Genomic DNA, 15,884 nt, shown 5'->3' on the forward strand with positions numbered 1-15,884 from the left:
GTTGAATTAATATTAAACCTCATTCATTCCTCAGATAATCTTCTTTATACCCCCTGCTTGGTTTTTTTTAGTTAAAAAAATCTCATCTCACAGCCTAGTAGTACTTAGGATTGGTAAATGGGAAATTTGAGTTCAAATTATTTTAAATTTTGATTGTTTTGAATAATTTTAAGTTTGAATTTGTATTTTTTATCAAATCGGGTTTGTATAGGTTTAAATATTTTGTTTTCGTGTTTGTTTTGCCAGCTCTAGGAATGGATGAAGCCAGGACCTTGGACCCAGATATGAAAATTTGTCCCTTTTAATTCTGAGTATTTGTAAAAGTTTAAATTAATTTAATGGTAAAATTGTATTATGATTCCTTCTAAAATTTAAAATTTAATTATGCTTTCAACAAAAACAAAAGGATTTATAGTTTACTCTATTGGAAATTGTAAAATTATACGTTAATACAATAACGAAATTACATTTTTAGATCTCTCAAAAATTTTTTTAGTTTTTGTAAAATGGGAAATTTTCATTTTTGACTCCTCCAAAATTTTATTATTCAAACTAAATCATTTTAACACGATCGCCCCTCAATTTTTTTAATTTTATTTCATCCCTAACATAAAATTCTTGTTATCATCCTTAGCTCTAGGCATAGCTTAATATCTCTCTCAGCTTGTAAAGGATTTGACCAGTGGTGGCACTAGGGTTTTTGCCCTGTTCGTTGATTCAAACATTAGTTATTATTAACTAATAGAATAATAAAATTGTATTTTGACACAAAAATTATAATTCATATCTTGCCTGTAATAAATTTTTTTTGGTTTAGTCCTTGGTATTGATTATCATAAAATGTAAAAGGTAAACTACACCCAAAGTAATTAAATTATTAGAAAATTTATGTTTTTTTATTTAAGTCGCTGATTACGAAAATCGTTGTTGTATGCTATTCTTTGTTCACAACTTCTTTTCCAATCTCCGACATTAACGGTAAGATTAACTTAGATTTAAGGTATGTTTTTCTATTTGTCAATGGATATTGAACAACCATACCAATCGTCAAATTATTGCTTAGAGCTCGCTATCCGAACTTAAACTTAACGGTCCAGTGACACAAATAAAAAAATTCAAATAATTTAATGATTATTTTATAACTTTTTAAAATTCAATAACCAAAATATAAACTTACTAATAATTAAACTTGTTAGTTATTACCGAAAGCTATAGGAAGGCAACCATATACCATATATATTTGAGAGAGTTATGGTATGAGGCAATTTAGTGGGGCAATGTAATCAGAACAAATTCATGTTTATCTATCTGTAAAGAGAGATCCAATCCAATGTTGACTTTAGAAAAAACAAAGACCATGTTGGAGATTTTGAAGGTGTAAACATTTGCATTGTATAACTAAGAAATGACATAAAAACATAGTTCAAACCATTACAACTACACCGCTGGTTTGGTTCCTCATATATGGAGCCTACTAGTTTATGCTGTTGATTGACATAGCACCGAGATATGCACGTGTTCTGTTCTGCAAATACAAGGTTATAAGCCTCTTTCTTATCGTTTTCACAATACATTTTCGTTTTCAATTCGTATTTAAATTAAGATCTTGACTTGAACTCGAACATCTGATCTGATTAAATTAAATTTAAATTCGATTCAATCATAAAAAGAAGATCTAAAGCTTTTGAGAATAAAAAATAACTTGAATTCAAAGTGATATGAACAATTACACTAGTTTTTAACAGTAAAAATAGATGAAATTTTAATAGAAAAATCAGATTACCTTTAAATCTAACCTAAAATAAATAATTTATTTATTTTTAAATAAAGAGAACAAAATACAATTTTAACTCTTAATATAATAACTTCTGTAATATTTTTACCAACTCATACCCAAGTAATTCGAATTTTAAAACTTATAATAAAGATCCCATATGAAAATCCATCCGATTGATAAAATCTAAGCCCTGATTACTGGTTAGTCCATGAAACTTTACAGATTGTTTTAGTGTTGCAGCTAATTCTCAGACATAGGGAAAGACATAAAATTTATGATATCTCTAACAGATTAAACTTACTTCTTGTAAGATTTTGATGATTAAATTAATGAGAGAAAAATGGTGAAAACCCAGTCGGTGATTTTTAACCAGTAAATCTTTTTCAGAGATAAAAAAAAAAAAAAAAAACTGGTTAAAAATGATATTGTTTGGTTATTATACAAGTTGTTGGGTGATGGGGCAGGGAAGAGAGTTCCAGGCTATGGTGGTGGTGAGAATATTGAAAGACCTTTTTGTCTGTTTCCTTTGATTTTGTTTCTTTGGGATGCTACATTGAATTTTCCACTCCCATTTAACCCTTTTTTTACTTTTCAATCCTTGAAAAAAGAGAATCCCACGTTTTGTTTATTGAAATATAAAACTGAAAATTTTGGTCACCTTCTTACAGCTATTCCTTAGTACTAAGCCGCCAAACTAACAGTATATTATAATCTTGTTTTAATATTTAACAAAATCCCAACGTTTGAACACATTCTTGTAGCTAAATTAATACCAAAATTGAAAAAAAAATGTGTGTTTTGTATATCATAAAATTCTGAAATAAAAAACCTAAAAGAAATCATTGTAATATCTTCATGTCATAATATCTGAAATATTGGGAGAGGCAAAAGGCATTAATGGGGTGACCTTTGGGCCAAGGCCCTTCTGTCACCATGCTTTGGACCCAACATTCATGAATGGATATCCAAATCTAACAGCCCAATACATGTATTTGCCTCCTATTACAAGCCAAAAAAAAAAAAAAAACACATGGCATATATATTCATATAGTCTTAATTAAAAATGCAGAACCAAATTAACTACTATTTATTTGTAACTTTCACCGCTCATAAACATCTCATGGTTCTTAAGCTCGATAAGAGATATTTCATGAAGAGGCACTGAAATTGGAGACTTGATGCGTAGGAATTTTTGAGACACTGATTTCATTGTTGGTCGAGCTTTGGGTTTGGCCCGTAAGCATGCGAAAGCAATCACAGCAACAAAAGCGATGTCTCCTACCATTTTTTGACTTCTTGGTGGTGATAATCGAGGGTCCAAAATTTCATTTAACATGACATTTTGGATGTTAGATGGTGATGATGATGATGATGATAGTGTTGACAACAATTCACCAGGATGCTTTCCCATCAATATTTCCAATGCCAACACTCCAAAGCTATATACATCACATTTTTCCGTCACAATCATTGAATAAGCAAGTTCTGTAATTAAAGTGTTAGAATTAAGTGACCCAAATTCTTATTTAAATAAAATACGATGGAAAATAAAATAAAAGTAAAATCCATATAGAACTAGACTTCTTTTATTTTATTTTAGAATAAGGTTTTTAAACCTTATTAAACTCCATCTATTTTATATTGATTAGGATAAGGTGTTTCAATCCTACTAGAATATGGCTTTGCAAGCCTATAAATAGACATAGTCTATTCCTCTTGTATTTGAGTAAAAATTTTTCGACATAGTGAATTTTCTTCTCCTCGCCCGTGGTTTTTTTCCGAAAGGGTTTCCACGTAAAATTTTTGTGTTCTTTATTTTTATTTATTTTATTCAATTTTATTTTTCACAAATTGGTATCGAGCTTCGGGTTATTCATCTCGATTACGGTAATGGCGTCTTTGAAGTATGAAATTCATTGTTGGATCGCAACACCGATTTGCGTTGTGGCAAATTAAGATGCAAGCGCTTCTTGCAGATGGATCTAGAGGATGCCCCGCTAGGATAGATAAGATGCCTTCGACATTAACAGATGAAGAGAAGAAGCGTAAGGATCGAAGGCATTAACACAATTACATCGCATTTGTCCAACGAAATTTTGCAGGATGTGATGAAAGAGAAAACGCATTGCATTATGGAAGAGGCTAGAACAAATATGTATGTCGAAAACTCTAACAAGCAAGTTGCATATGAAGCGGCGTCTTTATGCTCATCGTTTGGAGGAAGGTGCGTCAGACACGAACACTTAATGTTGTTTAAAGAAATTCTCTCAAACTTGGAGGCCATGGAGGTTCAGATGATAAGGAAGATCTAGGGTTGATTCTACTTTGTTCGTTGCCCGTCTTATTCAACCTTTAGAGACACGATTTTATATAGCCATGAGTCTCTCACAGTTGATGAGGTTTATGATTCTTTAACCTCGTATGATAAGATGAAGCATCTTGTGGTTAAACCCAACTCTCGTGGAGAGGGTCTCATTGTTCGTGGGAGACAAGACCGGAATGTTGATGATGATCGTGGTAGAACACAGGAACGGAATCCTCGTGGTAAATCTAAGGGTAGATCGAAATCTTCAAACAGAGGTAAAACTTGCAACTTCTGCAAGAAGAAAGGGCACATTAAATCTGAGTGCTATAAGCTACAAAATAAGATTAAAAGGAGGCTGCGAATCAAAAGGAAAACAACCGGAAAATTCGATGAAGGCGATGTTGTAGAAGACTACGGCGATGGTGAACTTCTAGTTGCTTCATCAATGATTCTAAAGTAAGCGAGAGTGGATACTTGATTCAGGCTGCACCTTCCACATGAGTCCCAATCGGGATTGGTTTACAACTTATGAAACAGTATCTGAAGGTGTTGTTTTGATGGGAAATAATGCTTCATGTAAAATCGCAGGTGTTGGAACAATTAAAGTTAAGATGTTTGATGGAGTTGTCGAACACTTAGTGACGTGCGGCATGTTCCGAATTGAAAAGAAATTTAATTTCGTTGAGTACTCTTGATTCAAAAGGTGCAGATACACGGTGAAAGTGGGGTTTTAAAGATTTCAAAGGGTCCCTTGTTGTGATGAAAGGGCAAAGAAAGATTGCCAAGTTATATGTTTTCTGTGGTTCTATCATATCGGTGATGCAAATTCGCTTCCTCTTCCTTGTCGATGATGATATTACTAAACTTTGGCATATGCGCCTAGGGCATATGAGTGAGAATGGCATGGCGAATTAAGCAAAAGAGGACTTCTTAATGGGCAAGGAATTTGCAAACCGAATTTCTGTGAGCACCTTGTGTTTTTGGGAAGCAAAGAGAGTTCGATTCACTAGAGGAATCCATAACACGAAGGAAACGTTGGAGTATATCCATTCGATCGTGGGGCCGCCCGAGTGCCTTGAGAGGTGGAGCTAATTATATGCTAACCTTTATTGATGATTTTTCTAGAAAAGTTTGGGCGTTCTTCCGAAGCGTAAAAGCGATGTGTTTTCCACATTTAAGTCTTGGAAAATTATGATTGAAAACAGACGGAAAGCAGATAAAATACCTCCGCATGCACAATGGCTTAGAGTTCGTTCGATGAGTTTAATAGATTGTGCAAGTCGGAAGGATCATGAGACACTTGACGATTCGTCATACTCCACAAACAAAAACGGCGTTGTAGAACGAATGAACGAACGATCATGGAGAAGGTTCGATGTATGTTGTCAAATGCCAACTTACCAAGTCATTTTGGGCGTAAGCGACCTCTCTGCATGTTTTTGATCAACCGATCTCCATCCGTTGCCATTGAGAAAAAGACTCCACAAGAGGTATGGTCCGTAATCCCGCTAATTATTCGATTTAAAGATTTTTGGGTGTCTGCGTATGCTCATGTTGATAATGGAAAATTGGAACCGAGATCCATTAAATGCGTTTTCTTGGTTATAAAGCTGGTGTAAAAGGCTATAAGTTATGGTGTCTGAAAATAGAAAAGTTGTGATTAGCAGAGATGTTGTTTTTGATGAAACCGCTATGCTACCTAACTTATCTCTTAAAGACTCTTCCAATAAAGAAAACCAAAAGCGGGTGGAGCATCGATTAATACGTAATCAACTCCTCAAGCCAAGTACAAAATTGAGAATAGAGTTGCTTCTTCACCGCAATACTCTATCGCCAAAAACAGACAAGAAGAGAAATTAAACCTCCAAAGAAGTATGCCGAGGTTGATCTAGTTGCTTATGCTTTAAATGTGGCTGAAGATATAGATGCGAATCAAGAGCCATTTAATTATTCCGAGGCGATTAGTGTGAAGACTCGTAAAAGTGGATGTTTGCTATGCAAGAGGAGATGGAATCACTCCACAAAAAAGAACATGGGATCTTGTAAAACTTCCTAAAGGTAAAAAGGCATTCGTTGTAAATGGGTGTTTAAAAGAAAGAAGGACTCAGGAGTTGAAGAACCGGATATAAAGCAAGGCTTGTTGCAAAGGGTTACAATCAAATTCCGGAGTGGACTTCACAGATGTGTTCTCTCCGGTTGTTAAGCATAGTTCGATTCGAGCTTTGCTTGGTATTGTTGCCATGCATGATTTGGAGCTTGAGCGGTTAGATGTAAAACTGCATTTTGCATGGAGAACTTGAGGAAGATATTTACATGCAACAACCGGAGGGTTTTATAGTCTCGTAAAAAGAGGACTATGTTTGCTTCTGAAAAAGTCCCTTTACGGTTTGAAACAATCACCAAGACAAGTGGTACAAGAGGTTTGATTCCTTTATGACTTCTCATGATTTCAAAAGAAGTAGTTTTGACAGTTGTGTCTACTTTAAGAAAAAAAGTGATGGTTCTTTTGTGTATCTACTTCTTTATGTTGATGACATGTTGATAGCGACAAAAGATAAAGAGAGATAAGAAAGGTTAAAGCCCAACTAAGTGAAGAATTTGAGATGAAAGATTTAGGACCAGCAAAGAAGATACTTGGTATGGAGATTCTCGAGATAGAAAAGCAAGTAAATTGTACCTAAGTCGGAAGGGTACATTGAGAAAGTTCTTTGGAGTTCAATATGCAGAGTGCTAAGCTGTTAGTACTCCTTTAGCGACCATTTCAGACTTTCATCGGCCTTATCTCCTCAATCGATAATGAGATTGAGTACATGTCACATGTTCCATACTCTAGTGCGAGAGGATCTCTCATGTATGCTATGGTTTGTTCACGTCCGATTTATCATATGCGATCGGTGCGATTAGCGATACATGGCGAATCTCGGTAAAGAACACCTGGAAAGTAGTTCATGGATTTTAAGATACTTACGAGGCACTACTAATGTTTCCTTACAGTTTGGAAGAACTAAAGATGGAGTTATAGGGTATGTTGATGCTGATTTTGCTTGGAGACCTTGATAGAAGAAGATCTCTCACGAGTTACGTCTTTACAATCGGAGGTTGTGCAATTAGTTGGAAAGCCACTTTGCAAACTACATCGCTTTGTCTACCAATGGTTTGAGTACATGGCGATTCATGAGGCTTGTAAAGAAGCTATTTGGTTGAAGGGACTATTTAGTGAACTCAATGAAGACCTTCAAATCAGCACGAGATTTTGTGACAATCAGTGCCATCTTTCTTACAAAAGATCAAATGTTTCATGAGAGAACAAAACACATTGATATTCGGTATCATTTTGTTCGTGATATTATTGCTCGTGGTGATATTGTTGTGAGCAAAATTAGCACTCATGAAAATCCTGCAGATATGATGACTAAGTCACTTCCTATAACCAAGTTTGAGCATTGCTTAGACTTGGTTGGTGTTCATTGTTGAAGTTAAACCCTTAAGGGTTTTTGGAAGAGGTGAAGAACTTGTTTATTGAAAGTTCGCGATGAAGAACTTGTTCATTGAGAATTTGTGTCAAGGTGGAGATTGTTAGAATTAAGTGACCCAAATTCTTATTTAAATAAAATACGATGGAAAATAAAATAAAAGTAAAATCCATATAGAACTAGACTTCTTTTATTTTATTTTAGAATAAGGTTTTAAACCTTATTAAACTCCATCTATTTTATATTGATTAGGATAAGGTGTTTCAATCCTACTAGAATATGGCTTTGCAAGCCTATAAATAGACATAGTCTATTCCTCTTGTATTTGAGTAAAAATTTTTCGACATAGTGAATTTTCTTCTCCTCTGCCGTGGTTTTTTCCGAAAGGGTTTCCACATAAAATTTTTGTGTTCTTTATTTTTATTTATTTTATTCTATTTTATTTTTCACATAAAGCAAAAAAGAATAGTTAAAAATAGATGTGAATTTATATTGTGCGTAGGTGCATATGTAGTTGCATTTGAATTCTTTAATCTCAAGTTAAAACAAAAATTTTATTTATATTTGATGTTTGCTAATTTTGCTTTTCCCATTAGTTTCTAATAATATATAATTCAAAACAAATAATCAGTACAAACTAAGAATGAATGAAGCTAAATAAAAAGGGAAAAAGAGATTGAATGTATAGAACCTGGGGCAATATATCCATATGTGCCAACAATTACAGTTCGATTAGATGAATCAGGATCAAGAAGTCTTGCAGTCCCAAAGTCAGCAATAAAAGCTTCCAATTCAGAGTTCAACAAAATGTTTTTGCTTGAGATGTCTCGATGAACAATTGGAGGGGTGCAATCATGATGCATGTAAGATAGAGCATGTGCGACACCTTTGACAATGTTCACTCTTTTGGTCCAATCCAATTCCACAGCTTCCTCATCAATGCTCAAGGCATAAAATAAGCTTCCGTTTTCCATATATTCATAAATCAAGCACATGCAACGATTGTGGAGACAAAATCCGTGCAGCTTGACAATGTTCTTGTGTCGTATTTCTGTTAAAAACTTGATCTCATTCCGGAAACTTGCATCATAAGCCGGCTGCTCAGCTTCCAATTGGTGGAGTTTTTTCAATGCAACAACTTTGCCACTTGGTAAGATTGCTCTGTAAACACTGCCATAACCACCCGTTCCAATGCAATATTTGATATCAAAATCCTCCGTGGCTTTGATGATGTCTTCAAAAGCAATCTTTCCATCAAAGTTCCAAATACAGAATAAATCTCCATTTTTGGTTGGGCTTGGATCAGATTTCAAAGCTTTAGCTCTATATCGTCGGAATAGGATGAATATCACCAACACAAAAGTCGAGACAAAAAATAACAAATTTGGAACCAGAATAACAATAGACAGATTGTGCTTCACTAGTTTGCTATTTCTTTCTCGGTTTACATTTGGAGATGAAGGGCAAGGACGGAAGCCTTGAATGGAACCGCATAAATCCTTGTTGCCTATAAATGTCTCGGGTGCAAAATGCAATAATCCATCTGGAATTTGACCCCTCAGTGAATTAAATGACAAATTGAGGTTCCCCACATAAAATGGAAATTCGGGAATCGTGCCCGTTAGATTATTCCAACTGAGATCTAAGCTGCTTAAATCAGTTAAATTCCCAAATTGGGAAGGTATCACTCCTAGGAGAAGGTTATGGCTAAGAAAAATGTTTTGGGAATAGTTTTGGAAATTGAGTTGAGAAGGTATATCTCCACTAATGATGTTATGGCTTAGATCAAGCTCATATAGAGATAAGCCACTAATTTGCAGGGGAATCCTTCCACTCAAGTTATTGTTTGCCAAAATTAAGGATCTTAAATTTGACAAATTACCAATCTGAGATGGAATGGGCCCACTCAATTTGTTGTCTGAGAGATTCAAGTATTTCAGGGCATTCAAACTCTCAATTTCATGGGGTATGGGACCCTCCAAATGATTCGAAGCGATGGTTAAATCCATTAAATTGGGTAAATGAAGTAGTGATGAAGGGATTGAGCCAGTGAGTTTGTTATAAGAGAGATACAATACAGTCAGATTCTTTAATTTTCCAATATCTAATGGGATGAAACCTTCAAAAAGATTTGAGTCAAGGTACAAGCTACTCAAGCTGGGTAAAAGACCTAGAAACGAAGGGATTTCACCACTCAAGTTATTGGCACCAAGATCCAAGTCAGTCAACCTCTTAAGATTTCTTATTTCTAATGGGATGGAACCATTTATTTTATTTGTATAAAGAGAGAACGATTCCAGTCTGGATAACTTACCCAAAGTTGGAGGGAGTGGGCCGGAAATTTTGTTTGAACTCAAATAAGACTTGATGAATCCATTAAGTTGGTTGCCATAAAGATCTATCCTCCAATATTGATGAATCCAATATATATATATATATATATATAAAGACTTGATCCAACATTTGGCTATATGTGCAGTTGAAGGTCACTCAGTATTTTCCTATTGATTGCTTTTGGAAAGAACAAAATCTAGTATGAAAGCATCTTCCGTAAAGTTATTATGAAAATTATTATGACTACTAAATATAATTACCTTTCTGCAGCATTATTATGAAAATTATTGGCCGCGTACATGAACATTGTGTTCAACGTTTCGTTGGTGGGAAATGAAGACCAAAATTGATTTTAGAAACTAAGCAGCTCAATGTTGTATTATTCTTCTAAGAAAGCAATAATGATAATGTTAAACCCCAATTTTTCTAATATCGGTTTGGTTGCGTTTTTATAGTTTCGGCCAAATTGGAGAATACAATTTCATCGTTTTCGAGGATAATATTTCAATATTAACAAAATATGAACACAAGAAACCTCTAAACTTGTAGATTAAAGATATTAAAATCTACCTCCTTTAAAGATGTTTGGTTTAACAAACGCAATATTTTTTAGTCTCGTCGATTGAGTATGTAGGGGGATATGGGTTTGAGCCTGTGTTGAAGTATATTATCCTCTAATTTATGAGTTAGGGATGAGTTATGTGTAGTTCTAGGCATTGTGTCAAAAATAGATCAAAATCTATAATGAGATTGTTCAAAACAAATATTTTCAATCTCAATTTCCGTAAAATTATGATAATTCATATTTTTTATTACAATTTATATATTAATAAGTAAATATATGATGTTGAAATAATTTATAAATCATAATTATAATAATCAACCTTAATTAATATATTAATAAATAAATTATTAAAGTAAATATAAGAATAATTTTGATGTTGACATCTATTATAATTTTGATGTTGACATCTATTATTTTATTATTAAGAAAATATATTATCATTTTTAATCCATTTTAAATTTTATTTGAGAAGAAAAATTTAATTTGAGTAAAAAATAAAACAATGGGCAAACTACTCCGTAATCTAAGATAACATGAATAAATTGTAAAGAGATTAGATGTTATATTATATTATCTTGACATTATTTAAAAATATAAGATTATATAATGATCGAATGTTAAAAATTTAAATAAAATAATCTTATCCTAAAATGTAACATTACTACCAAAACCTACCTTAAAAGTAAAGTAACGCGGTAGGTTATTTTTATATTTAAATGTAGAAAATAAAGTCTAATTAATTGTGTAAATATTAATTAATTTTTATTTGAAAATGTGCTCTCACAAAGTTTGTGTTTCTCAGTGAAAATTGTAGCCAAACTATTTTTAACTTCAGATCATTGATTTCACATATGTTTGATAAGGTTCAAGATGGGCTGAACATTCTCTATGAAGTAATCCTATAGAAATTATTTATTTTGTACCATTAAAAATAATTGGTGATTCAAATGATACATTTCTTTACATAAATATTTCACTGCAAGTAGGGGCAAAGCTAGAAATCTTGTATAGGGGGGCGAGATAAGATTATAAAATTTGTGGAGGCTAAAGTTTAAAATTTTTCTATTAAAAATGTTTAAAGTAAATTAAATTATTAAATTTTCAAAGCTAGAAATCACTGTATTGCCTTATTTGAGCAATGGTAGGATTTGCTCTCAAAGGTGGTGTCTCCCTGCTTGTCCGCATCCCACAAGTCATAAACATGGAGGTAGGTCATCATCTTCACTACCTAAATGTGGTAGATTTCTTCAGCAAAAACAGGTGAAGGAGGGGGTGAGAAGTTTGCTGAAGACATGTTTTACAGCAACAACATGTTTTACAGCAACAAGAAACAAAGAAGCTTCTATCTTTTTTAACAAGAAATAGAAACAAAAATAATGACCCTTAAACACAACACGCTCTTGATAGCAATTATAGTAATACTATAATTATAGTTGTACAAGCCCAATTTTGGGCCCAAAACCCTTAAAACCTACCTAGCCCAAAACCCACAACCTACTAAACCTAACAGAAGCCCAAACAACGAAAACCTACCCAAAACTAATCCCAATCTGACCCAACTAGCCTAAAAATTTAGGGTTTCAAAATTTGAAACCCTAAATCACCTATCCCACCGCCCCCAGTCACATCTCCTACAAGTGACCTCTGCTCCACCGCCTCTTCACCTGCAAGCATTAAACGAGAGTGGACAGAAAGCAAACAGCTTGTAAATGGCTATTTAAAGCCAAATCTAAAACCTTTGTACATTCGGCACAAAAGAGAAATGAAAAAGGAAGCATTTTGATTTTAAAAACAAAAAATCAGTGATTCAAAAAACACAAAGCAGCCAATCGAAGAAAAAAAACTAAATCGGGAAACAAATACCAAGAACCGGATACCTAAAGAACTAAGGTGATTACATCCCGTGCGTTTTTTTGACTCGTTTCTTTTTTCTTTTCCATTTTTTCAAATGTTCTATTTGCATATATATATACCTATATTATAAACACTTAAAGCAAAGAAAAAATAACATAAAAAAAAGGAGAAAATTTTACCATTTTCGAAACTCCGGCCACAGTGCACGGTGGCGGCGACAATATGCGCATGCTGCGTTCAAGTGATCGGCGGTGATCGCCCCCGCCGAGAATCGCCTCTCCCTCTCTCTCCCTTTTTTTCTCTCCTCAGCAGCTGAAATGAAGTTTTTTAGGAATTTTCAGGCTTTTATAGCCTACCAAAACGGCACCGTTTTGGTGCCCAGTTTAAAACGCAGAAACGACGCCGTTTCGGGCAATGACCCGAGGACCCGACCCGCCTATGCCTAGGGTCCGCGTGTTTTTGGACTGAGGGGTTATTTGCGCCCTCAGTCCTTCCGCTTTTCCAAGGCTTCAGAATTGAGTCTTATTTAATTTTAATTTGGCTCTAAAATTTACTTCGTTTTCAATTTGGTACCTTTGTGAATTGTGCCGTTTTGGTAGATCGGGATATTTACTCCTTTGGTCCCTCCTGGTTGCTCACGTGTTCAAATTAATCCCCTTTTTCCTTCATTTATTTGAAATTCGCCTCAAAATTCCACTGTTAATTCAATCTCATCCTTTTTTTGCTTTTCCTCATTTTTCTAATTTAATTTTAATATTATTTATAATATCATATTTCATTATTGTTGTATTTTTATTATCATCATTAGCATATTTTATTATTATTTAGACATTTTTAGTTTTAATTAATACTTACATATATTTTACATATATTCATATAGTTGTTTTATTATTATTCCTAATATATGTTTTATGTATACATATTCAAATATTCATTATGTACATTTTGTTATATCTATTTTTACCTTTATATTATTAATATTTATTTTATATCTTCAATATATATACGTATACATTTATATATTATTGTTATTATTAGTTTTGATATTATTGTTTTGTTAATACATTTGTGTCATATTACATACTTTTAATATATATTTTATATATTATACTTCATATTATGCCCATGTAAATTAATATTATATCGTGTATATCATTTTATTATAGTTTTATATATATTGTAAATATCATATTATGTTTTACCATGCATATACATTTTAATATCTCATATATATATTTATATATTTATATATATATGTATATTATGTATATATTCTTTTTAATACTACATATATATTTTATTTCTATTATTACTTATATACCTCAATGCATCTATGTATATATCCGCACATTGTTTTATATTATTATTATTATTTATGTTATCGTTATTATTATCGCTCACGTTGCCATCGTCATTTTATTTTGCCATGTTTTATTCATTTTATTTATTTACTCATGTATTCGATCGTTTTATTTTCCTCATGCATTTGTTTATATTTACATATTACTAACATTTCTATTTATTCATCACTTATAACTGCTCATGTTATTGTTTTTTTTACCATCACACCTATCATTATGTTATTATACATATTAATACCCTAATTTGCTTTATATTTTACTATAAATCACGTTTTTACTTAATATGTTAAAATAATTCTTTCATAAAAGTGATATTCCGTATTTGGTAATTAGAGATAATCGTGCCCTAACTTACTGGGTTTTGATTTTTCTCATTTAATTTAAATAATGGAATACTCTTTTAAATTGCTATACGAGTTTTGAAAACGCTCGTTCTCGAAGATGCAAAGTGTTGTGCCCTAACTTACCGGGTATGACATTTCGTCACCTCGAAATATGAATCTGTTTTAAAACAAAGGCAATATTTGGTGTTTGAGAACTCAGAAAACGTACTCTAACTTACTGGGTTTCGATTTTTCTCGTTTACTCTAAATAACCGAATACCCTTCTAACAAATTAAAATACGTAAGTTTTATATAAAAGGCAAGCTCGTTCTCAAAAATCCAAGATGTCGTGTCCTAACTCACTGGATGTGACATTTCATATTTTGAGACGATAAGGTCTTTAACACTTGAACTGTTTGATAAAAAAGGGATCGTATCTCAAAGTTCTTTCAAGTTTTTAAATTTTTGACACTAAGACACTAATTAATCAACTAGGTACCAATTTTGGGCGTATCGAGGGTGCTAATCCTTCCTCGTGCGTAATCGACTCCCGAACCTGTTTTCTTGATTTGCGTAGACCAAAATTGTTGTTTAAATAAATCAAACTATTTATTAAAAAACAACCACTTTTACGAGGTGACCCGATCACACCTCGTCAAAAAGGATCGGTGGCGACTCCCGTTTTTTTTTCATTTTCAAAATCCGAGTCGATTCCCGATTTTCCTAAAAAATGGTTACGACAATAGTAATACTAGAATCAAGGACGACACTAAGGGGGTTGGAAGCGGCCTTGATCCTCTTTGGTTTGATATATTCATCTCTTTAGGCCTTTAAAATTTAGTAAATTTTAGTTAATAAATAGTAAAATTCTATTTTAACCCTTCAAGTTTTTTCAATTTAATTTCGATTCCTCCACTATAAAATTTTTGGCTTCGCCCTTGACTTTAACCCTGATGCTTTCCAGATTACTACTGGATACTCAACTAACTTATTTTAATCATCATAGTGGGAATATGTAATTGAAATTTTGTACCTTGTTTAACATTGTGTATAAGCTTAATATAGGGATTTCAGTCAAACCGACCCTGTGAAAACTACAAGAAAAATGAAAAAGAAAATTCATGTTGAGTAAGAAAATAAAAACGTTTTGCATGTCAACGCAAATGCTTTCAACTTTTGAATGGATGACTGGAAAAATGAAATGTGATACTATTTTACTTCCACTTTCAATAGTATTTATCATGTTCATAACCATCATAATGGGATAAATAATTATACTTTTTAACATTTAATTAAATTTGGTTTGGTTGGATAGTTTCGGATTTAAGTCTTTTGAATTTGAATTTCAGTATTTTCGAGTTAAATTAATTTGAATTTGAATTGTTTCGGTTTTATATCTAATAAAATTTTGATAGTTTTTTGTTTGAATGAATTCAAGTTTAAGTTAGATTGATCAAAATTATTGTCTTTTTATTGTCAAATTATATTCGGCTGAATTTAAATTCGGTCTTTTATATTAAAAATTTCAAGTTGACATCAAAATTCACATTAACAACACATTAAATATACAAATGAATTTTCTATCTTTTAATTTATATGTTTTTTAATATTATATAACCTTATCTTATACATTTGTAAAATTCTATACCAAAAATCATGAGATGTGGTGTGGTTGAGGTTCGATTCTTATTCATGGCAATGGAACATATTTTATGAGCGACTGTTTACCTATTTAAAAAATACTTACCATGAGAAAATTAATCACTTCTACTGGTAGTAAATACTCCGACAAAAAAAATCTTTACCAAATAAATTTTCAAAATATAAATGAAAACATAATTACCATATGAATATTGAAATGATACATTTCTTTACATAAATATATATATCAC

At 32.5% G+C, this 15,884-nt stretch overlaps 1 protein-coding gene across 1 annotated transcript; it reads right to left on the minus strand.

Annotated features, from left to right (window-relative positions):
* Positions 1-2,705: 2,705 nt before the first annotated feature.
* On the minus strand, positions 2,706-12,200 carry LOC108455576 (probable leucine-rich repeat receptor-like protein kinase At1g35710). The gene is made up of 6 exons (XM_053018553.1): positions 12,191-12,200; positions 12,059-12,118; positions 8,247-9,803; positions 3,173-3,262; positions 2,882-3,100; positions 2,706-2,776 (listed from the first exon to the last, which is right to left on the minus strand). The coding sequence occupies exons 1-6, from the start codon at positions 12,198-12,200 to the stop codon at positions 2,706-2,708; spliced, it is 2,007 nt and encodes a 668-aa protein (XP_052874513.1).
* Positions 12,201-15,884: the final 3,684 nt, after the last annotated feature.

The sequence above is a fragment of the Gossypium arboreum genome, chromosome 9 (genome assembly GCF_025698485.1).
Source record: "Gossypium arboreum isolate Shixiya-1 chromosome 9, ASM2569848v2, whole genome shotgun sequence".
In the NCBI taxonomy this organism is placed as follows: Eukaryota; Viridiplantae; Streptophyta; class Magnoliopsida; order Malvales; family Malvaceae; genus Gossypium; species Gossypium arboreum.

What these genes read in the sequence shown, in the direction of transcription:
- LOC108455576 (XM_053018553.1), bottom strand. An exon ending in ATTGATGGGAAAGCATCCTG is followed by an intron (nt 3,101 to 3,172) that starts GTGAATTGTTGT and finishes TGTTAAATGAAA; the next exon opens with TTTTGGACCCTCGATTATCA. An exon ending in CCATGAGATGTTTATGAGCG is followed by an intron (nt 2,777 to 2,881) that starts GTGAAAGTTACA and finishes GGCTTGTAATAG; the next exon opens with GAGGCAAATACATGTATTGG.